The sequence below is a fragment of the Anomaloglossus baeobatrachus genome, chromosome 1 (genome assembly GCF_048569485.1).
Source record: "Anomaloglossus baeobatrachus isolate aAnoBae1 chromosome 1, aAnoBae1.hap1, whole genome shotgun sequence".
In the NCBI taxonomy this organism is placed as follows: domain Eukaryota; kingdom Metazoa; phylum Chordata; class Amphibia; order Anura; family Aromobatidae; genus Anomaloglossus; species Anomaloglossus baeobatrachus.
Window position 1 is genome coordinate 539,427,254 of NC_134353.1, and position 20,619 is coordinate 539,447,872.

Sequence of the window (20,619 nt, forward strand, 5' to 3'; positions counted from 1 at the left end):
CTATAATAGGATGGATATTTGTATAATAAAACATCACAGTACTGATGATCCTATGGGGGGTCACCTTGATTCTCACTATCTGTTCTACTCTATAATAGGATGGATATTTGTATAATACAGTATCACAGTACTGATGGTCCTATGGCGGTCACCTTGTTACTATCTGTTCTACTCTACAATAGGATGGATATTTGTATAATAAAACGTCACAGTACTGATGATCCTATGGCGGTCACCTTGATTCTCACTATCTGTTCTACTCTATAATAGGATGGATATTTGTATAATACAATGTCACAGTACTGATGATCCTATGGCGGGTCACCTTGATTCTCACTATCTGTTCTACTCTATAATAGGATGGATATTTGTATAATAAAACGTCACAGTACTGATGATCCTATGGCGGGTCACCTTGATTCTCACTATCTGTTCTACTCTATAATAGGATGGATATTTGTATAATACAATGTCACAGTACTGATGATCCTATGGCGGTCACCTTGATTCTCACTATCTGTTCTACTCTACAATAGGATGGATATTTGTATAATAAAACGTCACAGTACTGATGGTCCTATGGCGGGTCACCTTGATTCTCACTATCTGTTCTACTCTATAATAGGATGGATATTTGTATAATACAATGTCACAGTACTGATGATCCTATGGCGGGTCACCTTGATTCTCACTATCTGTTCTACTCTATAATAGGATGGATATTTGTATAATACAATGTCACAGTACTGATGATCCTATGGGGGGTCACCTTGATTCTCACTATCTGTTCTACTCTATAATAGGATGGATATTTGTATAATAAAACGTCACAGTACTGATGATCCTATGGCGGGTCACCTTGATTCTCACTATCTGTTCTACTCTATAATAGGATGGATATTTGTATAATACAATGTCACAGTACTGATGATCCTATGGAGGTCACCTTGATTCTCACTATCTGTTCTACTCTATAATAGGATGGATATTTGTATAATACAATGTCACAGTACTGATGATCCTATGGCGGGTCACCTTGATTCTCACTATCTGTTCTACTCTATAATAGGATGGATATTTGTATAATACAATGTCACAGTACTGATGATCCTATGGGGGGTCACCTTGATTCTCACTATCTGTTCTACTCTATAATAGGATGGATATTTGTATAATGAAATGTCAAAGTACTGATGATCCTATGGCGGGTCACCTTGATTCTCACTATCTGTTCTATTCTATAATAGGATGGATATTTGTATAATAAAACGTCACAGTACTGATGGTCCTATGGTGGGTCACCTTGATTCTCACTATCTGTTCTACTCTATAATAGGATGGATATTTGTATAATAAAACGTCACAGTACTGATGGTCCTATGGCGGGTCACCTTGATTCTCACTATCTGTTCTACTCTATAATAGGATGGATATTTGTATAATAAAACGTCACAGTACTGATGGTCCTATGGCGGGTCACCTTGATTCTCACTATCTGTTCTAATCTATAATAGGATGGATATTTGTATAATAAAACATCACAGTACTGATGATCCTATGGGGGGTCACCTTGATTCTCACTATCTGTTCTACTCTATAATAGGATGGATATTTGTATAATACAGTATCACAGTACTGATGGTCCTATGGCGGTCACCTTGTTACTATCTGTTCTACTCTACAATAGGATGGATATTTGTATAATAAAACGTCACAGTACTGATGGTCCTATGGCGGGTCACCTTGATTCTCACTATCTGTTCTACTCTATAATAGGATGGATATTTGTATAATACAATGTCACAGTACTGATGATCCTATGGGGGGTCACCTTGATTCTCACTATCTGTTCTACTCTATAATAGGATGGATATTTGTATAATACAATGTCACAGTACTGATGATCCTATGGCGGGTCACCTTGATTCTCACTATCTGTTCTACTCTATAATAGGATGGATATTTGTATAATAAAACGTCACAGTACTGATGATCCTATGGCGGGTCACCTTGATTCTCACTATCTGTTCTACTCTATAATAGGATGGATATTTGTATAATACAATGTCACAGTACTGATGATCCTATGGCGGTCACCTTGATTCTCACTATCTGTTCTACTCTACAATAGGATGGATATTTGTATAATAAAACGTCACAGTACTGATGGTCCTATGGCGGGTCACCTTGATTCTCACTATCTGTTCTACTCTATAATAGGATGGATATTTGTATAATACAATGTCACAGTACTGATGATCCTATGGCGGGTCACCTTGATTCTCACTATCTGTTCTACTCTATAATAGGATGGATATTTGTATAATACAATGTCACAGTACTGATGATCCTATGGGGGGTCACCTTGATTCTCACTATCTGTTCTACTCTATAATAGGATGGATATTTGTATAATAAAACGTCACAGTACTGATGATCCTATGGCGGGTCACCTTGATTCTCACTATCTGTTCTACTCTATAATAGGATGGATATTTGTATAATACAATGTCACAGTACTGATGATCCTATGGAGGTCACCTTGATTCTCACTATCTGTTCTACTCTATAATAGGATGGATATTTGTATAATACAATGTCACAGTACTGATGATCCTATGGCGGGTCACCTTGATTCTCACTATCTGTTCTACTCTATAATAGGATGGATATTTGTATAATACAATGTCACAGTACTGATGATCCTATGGGGGGTCACCTTGATTCTCACTATCTGTTCTACTCTATAATAGGATGGATATTTGTATAATAAAACGTCACAGTACTGATGATCCTATGGCGGGTCACCTTGATTCTCACTATCTGTTCTACTCTATAATAGGATGGATATTTGTATAATACAATGTCACAGTACTGATGATCCTATGGCGGTCACCTTGATTCTCACTATCTGTTCTACTCTATAATAGGATGGATATTTGTATAATAAAACGTCACAGTACTGATGATCCTATGGCGGGTCACCTTGATTCTCACTATCTGTTCTACTCTATAATAGGATGGATATTTGTATAATACAATGTCACAGTACTGATGATCCTATGGCGGTCACCTTGATTCTCACTATCTGTTCTACTCTATAATAGGATGGATATTTGTATAATACAATGTCACAGTACTGATGATCCTATGGCGGGTCACCTTGATTCTCACTATCTGTTCTACTCTATAATAGGATGGATATTTGTATAATAAAACGTCACAGTACTGATGATCCTATGGCGGGTCACCTTGATTCTCACTATCTGTTCTACTCTATAATAGGATGGATATTTGTATAATACAATGTCACAGTACTGATGATCCTATGGCGGTCACCTTGATTCTCACTATCTGTTCTACTCTATAATAGGATGGATATTTGTATAATACAATGTCACAGTACTGATGATCCTATGGGGGGTCACCTTGATTCTCACTATCTGTTCTACTCTATAATAGGATTGATATTTGTATAATAAAACGTCACAGTACTGATGGTCCTATGGCGGGTCACCTTGATTCTCACTATCTGTTCTATTCTATAATAGGATTGATATTTGTATAATAAAACGTCACAGTACTGATGATCCTATGGCGGGTCACCTTGATTCTCGCTATCTGTTCTACTCTATAATAGGATGGATATTTGTATAATACAATGTCACAGTACTGATGATCCTATGGCGGGTCACCTTGATTCTCACTATCTGTTCTACTCTATAATAGGATGGATATTTGTATAATAAAACGTCACAGTACTGATGATCCTATGGCGGGTCACCTTGATTCTCACTATCTGTTCTACTCTATAATAGGATGGATATTTGTATAATACAATGTCACAGTACTGATGATCCTATGGCGGTCACCTTGATTCTCACTATCTGTTCTACTCTATAATAGGATGGATATTTGTATAATACAATGTCACAGTACTGATGATCCTATGGGGGGTCACCTTGATTCTCACTATCTGTTCTACTCTATAATAGGATTGATATTTGTATAATAAAACGTCACAGTACTGATGGTCCTATGGCGGGTCACCTTGATTCTCACTATCTGTTCTATTCTATAATAGGATTGATATTTGTATAATAAAACGTCACAGTACTGATGATCCTATGGCGGGTCACCTTGATTCTCGCTATCTGTTCTACTCTATAATAGGATGGATATTTGTATAATACAATGTCACAGTACTGATGATCCTATGGCGGGTCACCTTGATTCTCACTATCTGTTCTATTCTATAATAGGATGGATATTTGTATAATGAAATGTCACAGTACTGATGATCCTATGGCGGGTCACCTTGATTCTCACTATCTGTTTTACTCTGTAATAGGATGGATATTTGTATAATAAAACGTCACAATACTGATGGTCCTATGGCGGGTCACCTTGATTCTCACTATCTGTTTTACTCTGTAATAGGATGGATAAAGATATTGCGAATAAAGAAGAGATGCATTTTGCTGCAGACATTGTAGCGTTGGATGACCAAGACTACTCAGATGAGATGTATATAGCTTCTTATTGTTAATTCTGATCTTTGTTGCGACAGTAGAACTCAATGATACAGGTGGAACATAAAAGGATTATCCCATAAACAGCATATATCATCTCGTCACATGATAGGTGACAAATACTTTATTGCTTGGGACTGACCCAAACAACCATGGAAATAGTGGTACCAAAGTCTCCTGTGTGAATGGAGCAGTAATGAGAGAATACACATAGATTAATGTTGTTTCTGGGACAATCCCTTTAAAGTTACAAATTAGAAACCATATACAGTAGATGAGACCATAACATAATATATGGAACTGGGGAAACATAAATTTATGTACCACAGAACAGGTATATACTTCAAATACGAGTAGATAAACCAGGAGAACAAAGAAGTGAGAACACCAGAGCAAAGAATAATTATTATGGAAAATTATGGCAAAGTTTATTATGTAATAAAGTAAAACATGCAAAACAATATATCATATTTTTCGGACTATAAGGCGCACCGTATTATAAGGCGCAATAGCAATGAGAGCCTGCTAAGGCGCCTAGGTTCATATATAAGGTGCACCGGATTATAAGCCACAGCGCATTAAGTTCATGACAGCTGTGAAAAGGCCGGGGTGTAATTCGGAGTTCAGGGGAGAGCACCGGAGATCAGCCCGGGATGTCTGCAGCTGTCATGGACTGAACCGCAATCGCCGGGAAATCAATCACTCGGCGCTCGCGGTACAGTCTAGGCTGCACTCTGGAGCTCAGGTGAGAGCTCCTGAGTGCAATGCAGGTACCTGAATCCAGGCCTGGCATTACTGGAGATTCCTCCGGTAGCCAGTCCGATGCTGCTCTTATGTACAGAATTCTAACATGCTGTATATAAGAGCACAGGCCGCACTGTAGAACATAAAAAACACTTTACTCACCTAAACCAGTCGCTCCGGTGCTGGTTGGCCAGATAGGTGGTGCTGTTCTCCGGGACCGGCGCCTCCGCATCCACGTCATACACACTCACCGGCACTGAGGTCCTGCGCAGGCGCACTTTGATCTGCCCTGCTCAGGGCAGATCAAAGTACGATATTGTAGTGCGCCTGCGCAGGACCTCAGTGCCGGCGAGTGTGTATGACATTGACACGTGATGCACACAGGCTTCAGAAGACAGAGGAGCAAGATGGCCGAAAGAGGAGGCGCCGATCCCGGAGAACAGCGCGGCCTATCTGACCAACCAGCACTGGAGTGACCGGTGTAGGTGAGTAAGCATGTCTCTTAACAGGAGGCATCATGCTCGCTTGTATTCATATACAAGGCGCACTGGACTATAAGGCACACTTTTGATTTCTGAGAAAATCATAGGCTTTTTTTATGTGCGCCTTATTGTCCGAAAAATACGGTAAATGGAAAATTTGAGCAACACATACTGATGAACAGGAGAACTGGGCTGGTTACATACAGTGGGTACAGAAAGTATTCAGACCCCTTTAAATTTTTCACTCTTTGTTTCATTGCAGCCATTTGATAAATTAAAAAAAGGTCATTTTTTTCTCATTAATGTACACTCAGACAGAAAAAAACAGAAATGTAGAAATTTTTGCAAATTTATTAAACAAGAAAAACTGAAATATCAAAGGGTCAAAAGTAGACCCTTTTACTCAGACACTCATATTTAAGTCACATGTTGTCAAATTTCTTGTTATCCTCCTTGAGATGGTTCTACTCCTTCATTGGAGTCCAGCTGTGTTTAATTAAACTGATAGGACTTGATTTGGAAAGGCACACACCTGTCTATATAAGACCTCACAGTTCACAGTGCATGTTAGACCAAATGAAAATCATGAAGTCAAAGGAACTGCCCAAGGAACTCAGAGACAGAATTGTGACAAGGCACAGATCTGGCCAAGGTTACAAAAGAATTTCTAGAGTACTCAAGGTTCCTAAGAGCACAGTGGCCTCCATAATCCTTAAATGGAATTAGTTTGGGACCACCAGAACTCTTCCTAGACCCGGCCATCCAGCCAAACTTGGCAATCGTGGGAGAAAAGCCTTGGTGAGAGAGATAAAGAAGAACCCCAAGATCACTGTGGCTGAGCTCCAGAGATGCAGTAGGGAGATGGGAGAAAGTTCCACAAAGTCAACTATCATTACAGCCCTCCATCAGTTGGGCCTTTATTGCAGAGTGGCCCAACGCAAGCCTCTCCTCAGTGGAAGACATATAAAAGCCCTCATAGAGTTTGCAAAAAAAAACACATGAAGGACTCCCAGACTATGAGAAATAAGATTATCTGGTCTAATGAGACAAAGATAGAACTTTTTGGTGATAATTCTAAGCGGTATGTGTGGAGAAAACCAAGCACTGCTCATCGCCTACCCAATACAATCCCAACAGTGAAACATGGTGGTGGCAGCATCATGCTATGAGAGAAGGGATATCACAACTGGTTGCAATTGAAGGAAAGATGAATGCGGCCAAGTACAGAGATATCCTGGAAGAAAACCTCTTCCAGAGTGCGCTGGACCTCAGACTTGGCCGAAGGTTCACCTTCTAGCAAGACAAGGACCCTAAGCACACAGCTAAAATAACAAAGAATTGGCTTCAGAACAACTCTGTGATCATTCTTGTCTTGCGCAGCCAGAGCCCTGACCTCAACCCAATTGAGCATCTCTGGAGAGACCTAAAAATGACTGTCCACCAACGTTTACCATCCAACCTGAAGGAACTGGAGAGGGTCTGCAAGGAAGAATGGCAGAGGATCCAAAATCCAGGTGTGAAAAACTTGTTGCATCATTCCCAAGAAGACTCATGGCTGTACTAGCTCAAAAGGGTGCTTCTACTCAATACTGAGCAAAGGGTCTGAATACTTATGACCATGTGATATTTCAGTTTTTCTTGTTTAATAAATTTGCAAAAATTTCTACATTTCTGTTTTTTTTCTGTCAAGATGGGGTGTAGAGTGTACATTATTGAGAAAAAAAATGAACATATAGCATGCATATAGCATGCAGCAAGAGCATAGTAGAGCACTACAATACCTCAGTAGATATAGTGAAAACCAGGAGGCAGGAGAAGGGGAAACCCCAACGTCCGTTTCGCTATCAGCAGCTTTTTCCAAAGGGGTATACAGATGGAACATAAAAGGGTTATACCATAAACAGCATAGAGGACTAGCCTGATTGACATATGTGGAGTCGGAAGGAATTTTTCCCCTAATAATGACCTTCCTCTCTGCCCCATGGAGTTTTTGCCTTCCTCTGGCTCCACATGTTAGGCTATAGATTGATCTTGATGGAAATCTATCCTCAGTCTTAAATAATGAAAATCCAATTGCAGAATCTGTCACCACACTAGCTCATACAGATGCTTCTCTCTGGCCATTTCTCTTACCAGTCAGTTACCACAGTACCACAATGGAAAAAACTTTTTGATAAGTTACCACAGTAAGTTGCCCGTCTCTACAGCGCTGCTCTCATTGTGGGTGTCTCTACAGCGCTGCTCTCATTTTGGGTGTCTCTACAGCGCTGCTCTCATTTTGGAGGTCTCTACGACTCTGCTCTCATTTTATATGTCTCTACAGCTCTGCTCTCAGTTTATATGTCTCTACAGCTCTGCTCTCATTTTGGGTGTCTCTACAGCTCTGCTCTCATTTTGTTTGTCTCTACAGCTCGGCTCTCATTTTGGGTGTCTCTACAGCGCTGCTTTCATTTTGGGTGTCTCTACAGCACTGCTCTCATTTTGATGTCTCTACAGCTTTGCCCTTATTTTAGATGTCTCTACAGCTCTGGTCTCATTTTGGATGTCTCTCTGTCAGGCTGTTACTGCTGGTCTCTATTCACTGGCCGGCACTTTCCACAGTTTGGGGCCCAATGAACAATAGATGGCACACGAGTACTGGATGCGATTTGTGTGGACTACTCAGTCACAGGAAAAACTCAGAAATGAGAACAGCATTATACATTATCTTAAGTACAAGTGTTATCCGAGAAAAGAAGGATAGGACTCATATGTGAATGAGCCCTTAGGGAATCTCACCTGATCAGGGCCGGCGTCAGCACCCGTCAAACCAAGTCAAATGCCGGGGCCCTGGGCTGCCGGGGAGGTCCACTCACAGTGGCAGGAGTGGCGTACCTCCAATTGTGGCAGGCCATGTCACCGCTAGTCGGGGGGCCTGGTGCCAGCACTGTCACCGGCCTCTTCCCCCGCCGAGAATTGCACTTTCAATTGTATTGGCATTGCAGTTGCCGATACAATTGAAAGCAATGATGAGATGGAGCGGCGCGCTCCCTCTCTCATCATTCTCCCGCTGTGTCTGTCAGCGCTCTGACAGCTTAGCAGCGGAGCGTGATGACATCAACACTGCGCACCTGCCGTGAGGTCAGAGCAACAGCAGTGGATGTGCTGAGGAGACCGGAACAGTGGGGGAACGTGGAGAAGTGAGTATGCATTCAATCACTGTGACCAGACGACCACGGGGTGCATTAAATGATTTGGGGGCTGTATACTACATGAAGGTGCCTAAATGCTATCTGGCTCTGCACTGTGCTATATGGGGGCTGTATACTACATGAAGGTGTCCAATGCTATCTGGGTCTGCATTGTGCTATATGCGGGCTGTATAGTACATGAGGATGCCTAATGCTATCTGGGTCTGCATTGTGCTATATGCGAGCTGTATATTACATAAATTTGCCTAATGCTATCTTGGTCTGCACTGTGCTATATGGGGACTGTATAGTACATGAGGGTGCCTAATGCTATCTGGGTCTGCATTGTGCTATTTGGGTCTACATTGTCCTATATGCGGGCTGCATACTACATGAGGATGCCTAATGCTATCTGGGTCTGCATTGTGCTATATGGGGGCTGTATACTACATGAGGGTGCCTAATGCTATCTGGGTCTGCATTGTGCTATATGCGGGCTGTATACTACATGAGGGTGCCTAATGCTATCTGGGTCTGCATTGTGCTATTGTGTCGCCCAGGGTTATGGGGTACTCGGTCCTGGGCAGTGTATAACTGGGGAATGTCACGTTGGTGGCCGTTGCCCGGTTCCGTGCCCTGGGTGCTTTTTGAAAAAGGGGTATATTTGCAAGGGAATTAAATAAGAGTTTATCACGTGACGCCACTTGCTATGTGGATGGAGCCGCAGCTGAACAGTTTTCACTATTGGGGGTGGTATTACTGGCAGCCTGGACGTTAGGCCCTCTGCAAGCAGGGCCAGGCCCCAGAGGATAGGTGATGTAGATGGGTGTTGAAAGAAGGTAGGCCACACAAGAGGTTGCAGTGTAACTGGTTCCTTTACTCACAGTAAGCTGGAAACTGGTCACCCGAGGCCGGCTGGTCTCAACCGCTGGTCCCCTTAGTCCCAGTGCCGGTTTAGTGACATGGTGGCTTCTTTCCCCTGCACCTGTCTTTGGTTGGTGGGTCCCCGTGGCTTAGAGCGGCTGGGGGTCTCCTCCTGGTAGTCTATTAATGGCAGTCCGTATGACGTTAGCGTGAACCCTGTGGGGTCGGAGTCTCTGGTTCTGGTCCTCGGTTCTCCCGTTGCTATTGTGTCTCGAACTTCAAGGTTAGTGAAGTTCTTGATGGTCCCCTCACTGTGCAGATTTTATCAGGTCTGGCTGGAGTGTTTGCCTGACCTAGGATTCTGTACCCCGTTGGTGTGTGGTTCTGGGAGTACTCCACCGGCAACCAACCGCCTGGGCCCTCAGGTCACTGTCACACTCCTGTCAGTGCTCTACTTGCTTCCTCCTTCACCGACTCTCAGACTCTAACTCCTCTCTGTCCACCGTCTGCCCCTTCCACCTGGTCGTCTAGTGGACTGGATCGGCTCCACCTCTAGGCGGCGATCCATTGGTCCAACCCTATCCTGGTACCAGTCTATGGGGGAGTTGGGCAAAACAGGGATTATCTGGAATGTTTGTGTTGTTACCAGCACTGGTCTTCTGGGTTCCTGGGGGTAGGCCCTGCATCCTGGTGGGGATGCAGTACCTTGTAGCTCCCTGATGAACTCAGGGGCGCTACATTATATGCGGGCTGTATACTACATTAGGATGCCTAATGCTATCTGGGTCTGCATTGTGCTATATGCGGGCTGTAAACTAAATGAAAGTGCCTAATGCTATCTGGGTCTGCATTGTGCTATTTGCGGGTTGTATACTACATGAGGGTGCCTAATGCTATATGGGTCGGCATTGTGCTATATGGGGGCTGTATACTACATGAGGGTGCCTAATGCTATATAGGTCTGCATTGTCCTATATTGGGGCTGCTTAATGTTATATGGGGGTTGCATAGTGCCATATCCCTGTTTTATCTCCTGCAGATCTAGCAGTTCTCTGAATGTTGATCTCTATAACCCCGCCCACACCACTGATTGGCAACTTTCTGCCCATCCACAGTGTACACAGAAGGTTGCCAATCAGAGATGAAGGCAGAGTCATACAGAGCTCATGAATATGCTTGGCTACCTGGCAGCAGGTTTACTAGTCCTCCACTGATAATCTCCTAGTGATAAAACAGTGTTTTTATGAAAACTACACTAAGCGATACATCACTGAAATCAGAGTCCCTGTCTCTACATTATGCTTCTGTCACACTATGTGGTAAAAACTTGATGACAGATTGCCTTTAAATACTACAGTTGCTTGCATTATTTTTTGTTTGTTTAGTATGTCGATTAGTATGATTTTAGATTCATCTTTACTAAACATTAAAGTAAATCAGGTAGTTTTTGCCTATGCACAGGGTACACAGAAAGTATAGTAGTGTGGATGGGATTATACAGAGCTTAGCATTCAGAGATCTGCATCAAATAAATCAATTTTTAATCAAAACTGCAGCACCTAGTAATGTAACTAATACATAGCTGGATTCAGGGTCTCTGCCCCAACAGCATGCTGCTCTCAGATTACATAGCAAATACTTGGTGACAGATTTCCTTTATTATATGCTGTATCAGCAAGCTGCAGGTTACTATACAGACTGTACACATATGGAAGAGACATGATTCCTAAGGAGGTTGGGTTATATACACTTGTGCTGGATATTCCACCACATGACGCTATTAGGAGCAGCTATATCTTTATTATTGTACTGTCATGGTCATTCAGAAAATATATGGATGTGAATAGTTGCATGTACTAGTAAGTACAAGTTGGGGTTAGATTATTTTGGTTGAGGGTCTTGATTTGTGAAGTGCGGGTACAAGATGGGGGCGATCCTGCTGTAAGAGATCGGGTACAAGATGGGGAGGATCCTGCTGTAAGAGATCGGGTACAAGATGGGGAGGATCCTGCTGTAAGAGATCGGGTACAAGATGGGGATGGTCCTGCTGTAAGAGATCGGGTACAAGATGGGGACGGTCCTGCTGTAAGAGATCGGGTACAAGATGGGGACGGTCCTGCTGTAAGAGATCGGGTACAAGATGGGGACGGTCCTGCTGTAAGAGATCGGGTACAAGATGGGGACGGTCCTGCTGTAACAGATCGGGTACAAGATGGAGACGGTCCTGCTGTAACAGATCGGGTACAAGATGGGGACGGTCCTGGTGTAAGAGATCGGGTACAAGATGGGGACGGTCCTGTTGTAAAAGATCAGGTACAAGATGGGGACGGTCCTGCTGTAAGAGGTCGGGTACAAGATGGGGACGGTCCTGCTGTAAGAGATCGGGTACAAGATGGGGACGGTCCTGCTGTAAGAGGTCGGGTACAAGATGGGGACGGTTCTGCTGTAAGAGATCGGGGACAAGATGGGGACGGTCCTGCTGTAAGAGATCGGGTACAAGATGGGGACGGTCCTGCTGTAAGAGGTCGGGGACAAGATGGGGACGGTCCTGCTGTAAGAGATCGGGTACAAGATGGGGACGGTCCTGCTGTAAGAGATCGGGTACAAGATGGGGACGGTCCTGCTGTAAGAGATCGGGTACAAGATGGGGACGGTTCTGCTGTAAGAGGTCGGGTACAAGATGGGGACGGTCCTGCTGTAAGAGATCGGGTACAAGATGGGGATGGTCCTGCTGTAAGAGATCGGGTACAAGATGGGGACGGTCCTGCTGTAAGAGATCGGGTACAAGATGGGGACGGTCCTGCTGTAAGAGATGGAGTCATTGGTAGAAGTGCTGTTATGTCTGGAGTCTGGGAAATCACAGCAGGCGCTGATGGCCCCAATTATACATCTCTACAGTAGACACTATTCAATGCTGTAGATTCTCACTGTTATTTGTCTCTAATAGAATGGAGGAGACTCTTTTTGAAGTCCCGGAAAATGAACATGAGATAAAGACCTTCATGTATGAGACGTAAGTATCTCATTGTAGCCCCCGTAACACTGACTGTGACCCCAATATCTGGGGTTCATCCTCACTCCAAACTTTCTTATCAGAAAAGCTCCATAAAATCCCAGAAATCTGGATTCTGATTGGCTGTTATAACATTCTGATTAATCTATGTATATTTTTTATAACCAGTATATATTATTATTTTTCTTTTCCATTTCTGAAACAGATGGAAAAACATCTCCATGGAGACGGCCGTCTATTACTGGTAATTATCGTGTAGAATTTTACCATATTTCTATAGGTGTAACATATAGGACTCTCCCCTGCAGAGTGTATAGGAGCACCACTGGGATGAGGCCAGTACGTGTATATAGAGGACAGTCACCTGGTATAATGATATATGGGCTGTAGGAGTCTGCTGGTCACTTGGATATGGACAAGTACAGGGATCTACATCAAAACAGAATAAAGTTTATTGTCCTTCATAATCTTTACCATTCCAAAATGAGAACAGCCTGTCCTCAGCACAAAAGGATAACAAACCAGTCCTCTCTTCAGTCCTAAATACATAACCACACCGACTATTCTCTGGATAGGGAAAAGTAAATCAGACCAGTCTCCCCCACTCGGTAGTACAGGCCCTTCTCAGTCTCTAGCATAGACTATCCACAATGAACGGACTTTCTCCAGCTCCAACACAACACATCTACTAAGCTAACTCCGCTGCCTGTTATTAGCCTGTATGGGGTCACTCATAGGAGCCTATAACACGGCCGAGTGCTCTCCGATATTTTGTTGGATAGCACTCGACCCCATGTTATACTATGGGGCAGGGCCAACTTGGGCATTTTTCCCATGCAGATTTGGCATGAGGAAAACAACCACAGAATGCTGCAAGTGCATCCAATAATCAGATGACACACACCCATACATGTCTATGGGTGTGTGGAAGCTATCGGACTGCAATAGGATGTCATTCGAGTGCAGCCTGAACACACCGACACAGAGCGAGAAATGATGCTCTCCGTCTTTTCCTCAGCTGTGCTATGATTCTTGAATGCAAAACAATTGGATCGTAGTAAATGTCACTCGGATCAGACTCTGATTAGATATTCTATATTTATTACTGGGGCTGCGGCATCGTGCAGTATACTGGAAATGAAAATATAAAAACAAAAAAAAAAGTTTCATTTTTTTTAAATTCTGGAGATGATCCATTTTGGATGAGCTCTGAAGCAATAGTGTAAAGGGCACGTTACACGCTATGATATATCTAACGATATGTCGTCGGGGGTCACGTCGTAAGTGACGCACATCCAGCATCGTTAGTGATATCGTAGCGTGTGACAGCTACGAGCGTCTGTGATCAAGCAAAAATACTCACCTTATCGTTGCTCGTTGACATGTCGCTCATTTTCAAAAAATCGAACGTCCTTCTGCACGCCGGTTGTTCATTGTTCCCGAGGCAGCACACATTGCTCCGTGTGACACCCCGGGAACGATGAACACAGCTTACCTGCGTCCCGCCGGCAATGCGGAAGGAAGGAGGTGGGCGGGATGTTTACATCCTGCTTATCTCTGCCCCTCCGCTTCTATTGGGCGGCCGCTGTGTGACGTCGCTGTGACGCCAAACGTCCCTCCCGCTTCAGGAAGAGGATGTTCGCCGCCCACAGCGAGGTCGTTTGGAAGGTAAGTACGTGTGACGGGGGTTTACGACTTTGTGCGACACGGGTAACAAATTGCCCGTGCCGCACAAACGATGGGGGCGGGTGCAACCGCAAATGCGATTGCACGACATATCGACACGTGTAAAGCAGGCTTAAGTCTATACAGCAAGGTAAATTATACTTACAGCAATGAAGTGAGTGGTCCTCTAGTATTCTCCTGATATTGGAATTGCTGCCATCATGAGCAGAAACAAATCAATAATAGAGAATGGATATGAGAAAGTCAGTGGCAAGTAAAGAATCCCGCTAATTATATACAGACACTATATATTACACAATATTATATGTATCTCATTGATACTGCGCAGTGTACAGGACACATTCACAGGTAACCAGGACAGGGCTGATGTTAGATTAAGGGTTATTATTGGGGTTTGGATATTACACCCGATGACCCTATAAGTCAGACATGGAGAGGCTATATCTTTATTATTGTACCGTCATGTATATTTATAAAGTGCAGCTTATATCTGGAAGAATCACAACAGGCAATGAGGTTCCTTAATTCTACATGTTTATAGTAGAGGTACTGCTGTGAGTCCTAGAATATTACTATCTTCTCTAATAGGATGGAGGATGAAGACTATACGGATGATTATGACAATGAGGATAATGAAGACTACCCGGATGAGATGAAAGATATGAACATCTACCCGGATGAGATGGAGGATATCGATGACTACCCGGATGATATGGAGGATATTTACAACTACCCGGATGAAATGGAGGACATGAATGACTTCTTGGATGAGATGTATGTTTTCCAAACTAGGATCTCTGAAAGTGACTGTTGTCCCAATATCTGGGGTTAATCCTCACTCTACTCGGTCACCAGAGAAGCTTCGTACAATCACAGAAACATGGCAATCTGTTTGGTTGTTTTGAAGTTTTGATGAATGAACATCTATTTTTTCTTATCATTTTATAACAGTACATGTCTTATTTTTCTTTTATATTTCTTAAACAGATGGAAAAAGACCGTGATGAACACCGAGATCTATTTCTGGTAATTATGTTATACAGTTATGCCCCTATGTCTTTAGGTGTAACTATAGGAGTCTCCCTGTACAGTGGTATAGAGGTGTAATACTGGGGTGAGTGGGTGCCAGAGGTGTAGCTAGAAAGGGGAAGGGGTCATACAAAACACATCGGAGTGGGGTCCTGTAACCATGATTACCACTATGGTGCCCCCCCTAATCATAATGAGTAAAGGGGGAACTGAGTAGATGATCATTACTGAGAAAATCGGGATATAAACTTTTAGAAATGAAAAACACTACATTTGTTTCTCCAGTCTCCCCCGGAGTGATTTTTATGGATGTCAGCCATTTTTGCGTACCTTTTGCAAAACATACAACTTTTTCTACTAAACAGTCGCAAAAATAGTTGACAGCAGAAAAAAAAGATCACTTTCGGCATAGAGTAAAATTCATGAATCATGTGCGCCATTTTCATGAATTGGACACAAAACGACATCAACATAAAACACAAGTCAAGAAAGAAAAGTCATTTAAAAAAATATGTAAATGATGAATCGGCCCCGTGTTTTTATATAGAAGAGACGTATTATATAGATAACATTCTCATGAGAATTCAGTTTCCTTCATCTTATCTGAGTCTGTATTTTCTCTTCCAGGCCCATTGACTTTGGAAAATTGACATCATTGCCCACACTTGAGACAATACTGTAAGTCTGTACAACAAGCGAAATGATTGTATACTTACACTGATGCTGGTAATGGTTCTCACATATTCCTAATGTCAGCCTTAGAGTATGGTACTTCTGCCATTTTGTGTCTGTGTAATAGGTCGAAAGTTATAGTGCGTAATAAAGTTAAATGTCTATTGCCACTCCTGAACACTCCTGTACATTTCTTTATCAATATCCTTGGGTATGCAAATCATCAAGATCCACTGATGGCAGCTCCCTTACCATCCAGCTTACCAAAAATGATGTCCCGGATATGATCGATGGGAGATAAGTGCAGTGAGGAGTCCTGCTTTTCTCTTAGACACAGTGATAGCCAGAAATTAGTTTTGGGATTATGGGTGCAATGCCATAAAGAAGCCTTCACAAGTGACAAATGAACCAGGATCTGTTTAAAAACACAACGCCAGGCCACACATTGCCTATGCTACTGTGAGCAGCTTACATGGCCTAAACATAGCACCATGGCCTGCATCATTTCCAGACTTGTCTCCTGTCGAGCATATCTGGGATGTCATTGGTCAGAAAATGCAAAGGGAGCTGCCAGAAGCGGATATTGATGATTTACATGAGAAAGTGCGTTCAGGGTAGCAGAACATTCCCCAGTCCACCATTAATAACATGCCAAGGTGTCTAAGTAGATGTATTTCTGCACGTACAGCTCATGCTCCATCCAGAGTAACACGAGGTGTTCAAAACCTTTTTCCAGTTTTTCATCTTTTCCATATCATTAACATGTCTATAGATCCTGTGTTTTTATAATTCCATGATTGTTCCTTCTTGGTGTTGCAATTTCCATGTTGTGGAGTGTATATTATGTGCTTTTGAATAGTGAGGAAGATGAGGAGGAAGATGGATTTGAGGACTATAATGGGGACAGTCAGGATATAGGATATTCTGAGATGGACACAGATATAGAGAGTGGATATGATAACATCAGCGAGTAAGTAAAGAATACAGCTACAATCAACTAATTATGTACAAACACTATAGATGGGTATAGGAACTTAATTTATGACTTTTCTTAGGGCAAGCTGCATACATAGGGCAAGATATGCTTATCATATAATTTTGCCTCGGCAGACTCCCTTTAACCTATTACCGCTTTATGATGTACATATCAGTCATGAGGACATGTCACCTAGTGCCCCATGATGGATATATGTGCCACGCTGATTGCATGGTACAGCGTCTCTACCTGTGCGATCAGCTGCAGGAGCAAATATACACGGCAGGTCACCTCTAGCTCGTGAGATTGCTGTTCTGACCAATCCTAGCTGTGTAACTGTTTTCATATGCTGCTGTCAATAGTGACAGTGGCACACAAGGAGATTACTCTGTTAGCCCATTGGCCCCCACACAGCACCAATTGGTATAGCCAGTGGGTTGATATGGCTCCCAGAGACTTGGCAAAGACCACCAGGTCTGCCATGTACCAAAGCGTACCAGATCCCAACAGAGGCAGGGTCTAATAGATGACCTGTCAGTCAAGGAATGAAGGGACAGTATAATACACAGCGATGCTTGAGCAATGCTGTGTATTACTAATGCGATCATAACATCTCATGTTCAAGTCCCATTCATGGACTAAGAAATGTCCTAAAAATGCTTTTAAGTTATTAAAAAAAAAGTAAAAACACCCTCCTCAAAATTCCAGTTTTCACAATTAAAAAATTGGTTTAATCTGTAAAAATAAAAACGTAGGTTGTAAACAGCGATGTCAAATTAGTAGAGGCCAAGCTACACCGTTAGTTGGTGCTCAGAAGTAAAATAGATATGAATCAAACAGTTTCTGAAACTTCGGCACTCCAAAGGAATAAAAAAACATAAAAAACAAGATTCTTTGAAAAAATATATCACTTTTATTCACAACAAAAAGGTTCTTTAGATCATCCAGAATTGACAGTTATACAAGAAACGTTTCAGCTAATAACATCAATTGCCTTTTTCAATAAACTGTCCAAAAATAAAACAAAGCAGAAATCAAATAATGAAAATTATTTCAGAAAGCAAAAAATATCTTACATTTCAATACATTCTGTGAATATTTTTTTTTAATATTTTTATTATTTTTTAATATTTTTTATTATTTGTTATCATTTTCTCTTTATATTTAGGTGGAAAATACTAATGATTTTCTATCATCATAGTGAAAAAGAAAGGCTGAATCTCAGTGCTTTTTATAAAGTCATGTCATTGATGTGAACTATAATCGTGCCATGACAGTGAGCGCCATTTTATTTTTAGACAGTTTATTAAAAAAGGCAATTGATGTCATTAGCCGAAATGTTTCTTGTACAACTGCCAATTCTGGATGATCTAAAGAACCTTCTCTTGTTGTGAATAAAAGTGATATATTTTTTCAAACAAAGAATCTTGGGGTTTTTTTTGTTTTTTTTTCCTTTGTAAACAGCTATGTGGTATTGTCTCATCTGCAACATGTACTATAAGACTATCATTATTTATCCTGAACACAGCAAAAAATAAATGCCAGAATTACCATTTTTGTACATCACTTTACATTATATACTCGGAAATAGTAATCAAAAAGTTGTTGATATCCCCAAATAGTGCCAATAATTCCTCCAGCCGGTTATGCAAAAAAGCCTCAAACAGCTATAAATAAGAAACTATACAGGGTATGGCTCTAAAACATGAGGGAAAAAATGTATACATAATATTTTCATTATTCAGGGATTCCCTTGTACAAAAGTAGTAAAATTTAAGTAAATAATATAATTTGGATATCACTGCGTCATGTTGTCTCGTTCTATAAAATGATATAATTACTTATCCTGTATGGTGCACAAGAGAAAACTGCAGAAGCAGAACAGAATAAAGCGAACACCTTATTTGTGTAGCACGTGAATATCAGAAATATTATATAATATGTCTCCTAAAATGTGACAATAAAAAAGAATAATAATAATTGCTTTGTCCTAATGTTCTAAAATGAACAAGTGCTTAAGAGATAAAGTAGGGACTGTATTGTTATTGTGCTATTGTTGCGGGCGGGGGCGCAGGACACGGCCAGTGGGGAGCTACTCGAGGCGCTCGGATCCGGGATCGCGGCTGTGGCTCGAGTGGCAGCCGGATCCGGGGCTCACTCAGCAGCCCGTCGCCCACAACTTAATAAAGGGGGTATTTACAGGGGAAGAGTTTGTCAGTGACGCCACCCGTGGGTTTCGATGACAGTTTGGTGACACCGCCGCTGCCGTTATATGGGACGCCCGGGGCTGATGGAGCAGGGCAGCAGGATGGTATCCCCACCACGGGTAGGGGAGGTGTTGTCCCAGGGCCCAGATGTAGGTGATGTGCAGTGCTGCGGCGCTGTTTGCAGGCTGAACTGGGTGACACCGGTGTACTCACTGTTGTTGAATAAACCACACAAAGTCCAAGTAGTACACCAAGTGCCGGATACCAGAGCCTCCGGAGGGATGTGCTCGGGTCCCGCACACCGGTTGACGGAATAGGGGCCCTTCCTCCTGTACTTCAGTGTTTTCTCTTGTGTGTTGACTAGTTCGCATAAAACGGGACAAGTCCACTCCCGGTGTCTTTGCTGTGGGAGCTGTTGCCCGCGAGATCTGACCCTTGGGATTTTTGCAGGCACTTGCAGACGCCCTATCCCCCGCATTGGACTTCTGTCTCGCTCTATCTGGGCTCACTGGTGGGACAAGACGTGGAATCTTGTCCCCTGCTGTTTAATTGGAAAGATGCTTGCAGCTGTCCTCGCCCTAGGGTCCAGGCACCCCGACTTTGCACAGCCTCCGGACCGAATTTCTGCTGGGGGCACCGGAGGGCTACAACCCTGCCCCGGTCCACTTAAGGTCTCCCGCGACCGGATCTCCGTCGCCTGTGGCCCTGCTCTGCCGTCTGCCACCTAGTCAGCTCAGGTAGTTCGGGAGCTACAACCCCCGACTACCACTTCACTCCTCTCACTTCCTCTGCTCAACTCTAACTGACGTGTTCCCTCCCCTGACACCTCAGGACCCCTAGGTGGACGTCACCATCTGCCTGGCCCCGTCCACTGGTGTGTCTCTATTGTCCTTGGGGGGGGTGACTAGGCTTTGTGGCTGGTGTTTGTACCTGTGTGTGGGTTGTGTTGGTAGGACAAGGAGGAGGGGATCCTGCATCTGGAAGATTAATGCAGTCTCCTGTGACAACCTGGTTTTGCCAGGGTGTCACACTATCATGAATATCCACAGAATATGACGTGCCTGTGTACAGTGGTATGTACTACTATGTATAAGGTACAAGATGGGTTTTCATTATCTTGAGTCTTGTGGGACAGGTTATACTTTGGGATGGTTCTGCTTCTATATGGAAATACAGAAATAGGCACTGATGTATCTCAGTTATATATTTATATAAGACTGCCTTAGAGGAGGACTTCCTGGATA

General features: G+C 42.7%; 1 protein-coding gene across 1 annotated transcript in view; it reads left to right on the top strand.

Moving 5' to 3' along the window:
• The window catches only part of LOC142312041 (uncharacterized), a 141,839-nt gene that overhangs the window by 94,740 nt on the left and 26,480 nt on the right, over window positions 1–20,619 (top strand). Inside the window, exons 10-11 of the mRNA XM_075350952.1 lie at window positions 16,148–16,198; window positions 17,052–17,162. Coding sequence (XP_075207067.1) covers window positions 16,148–16,198; window positions 17,052–17,162 — 162 coding nt within the window. The remainder of the gene's footprint in view (window positions 1–16,147; window positions 16,199–17,051; window positions 17,163–20,619) is intronic.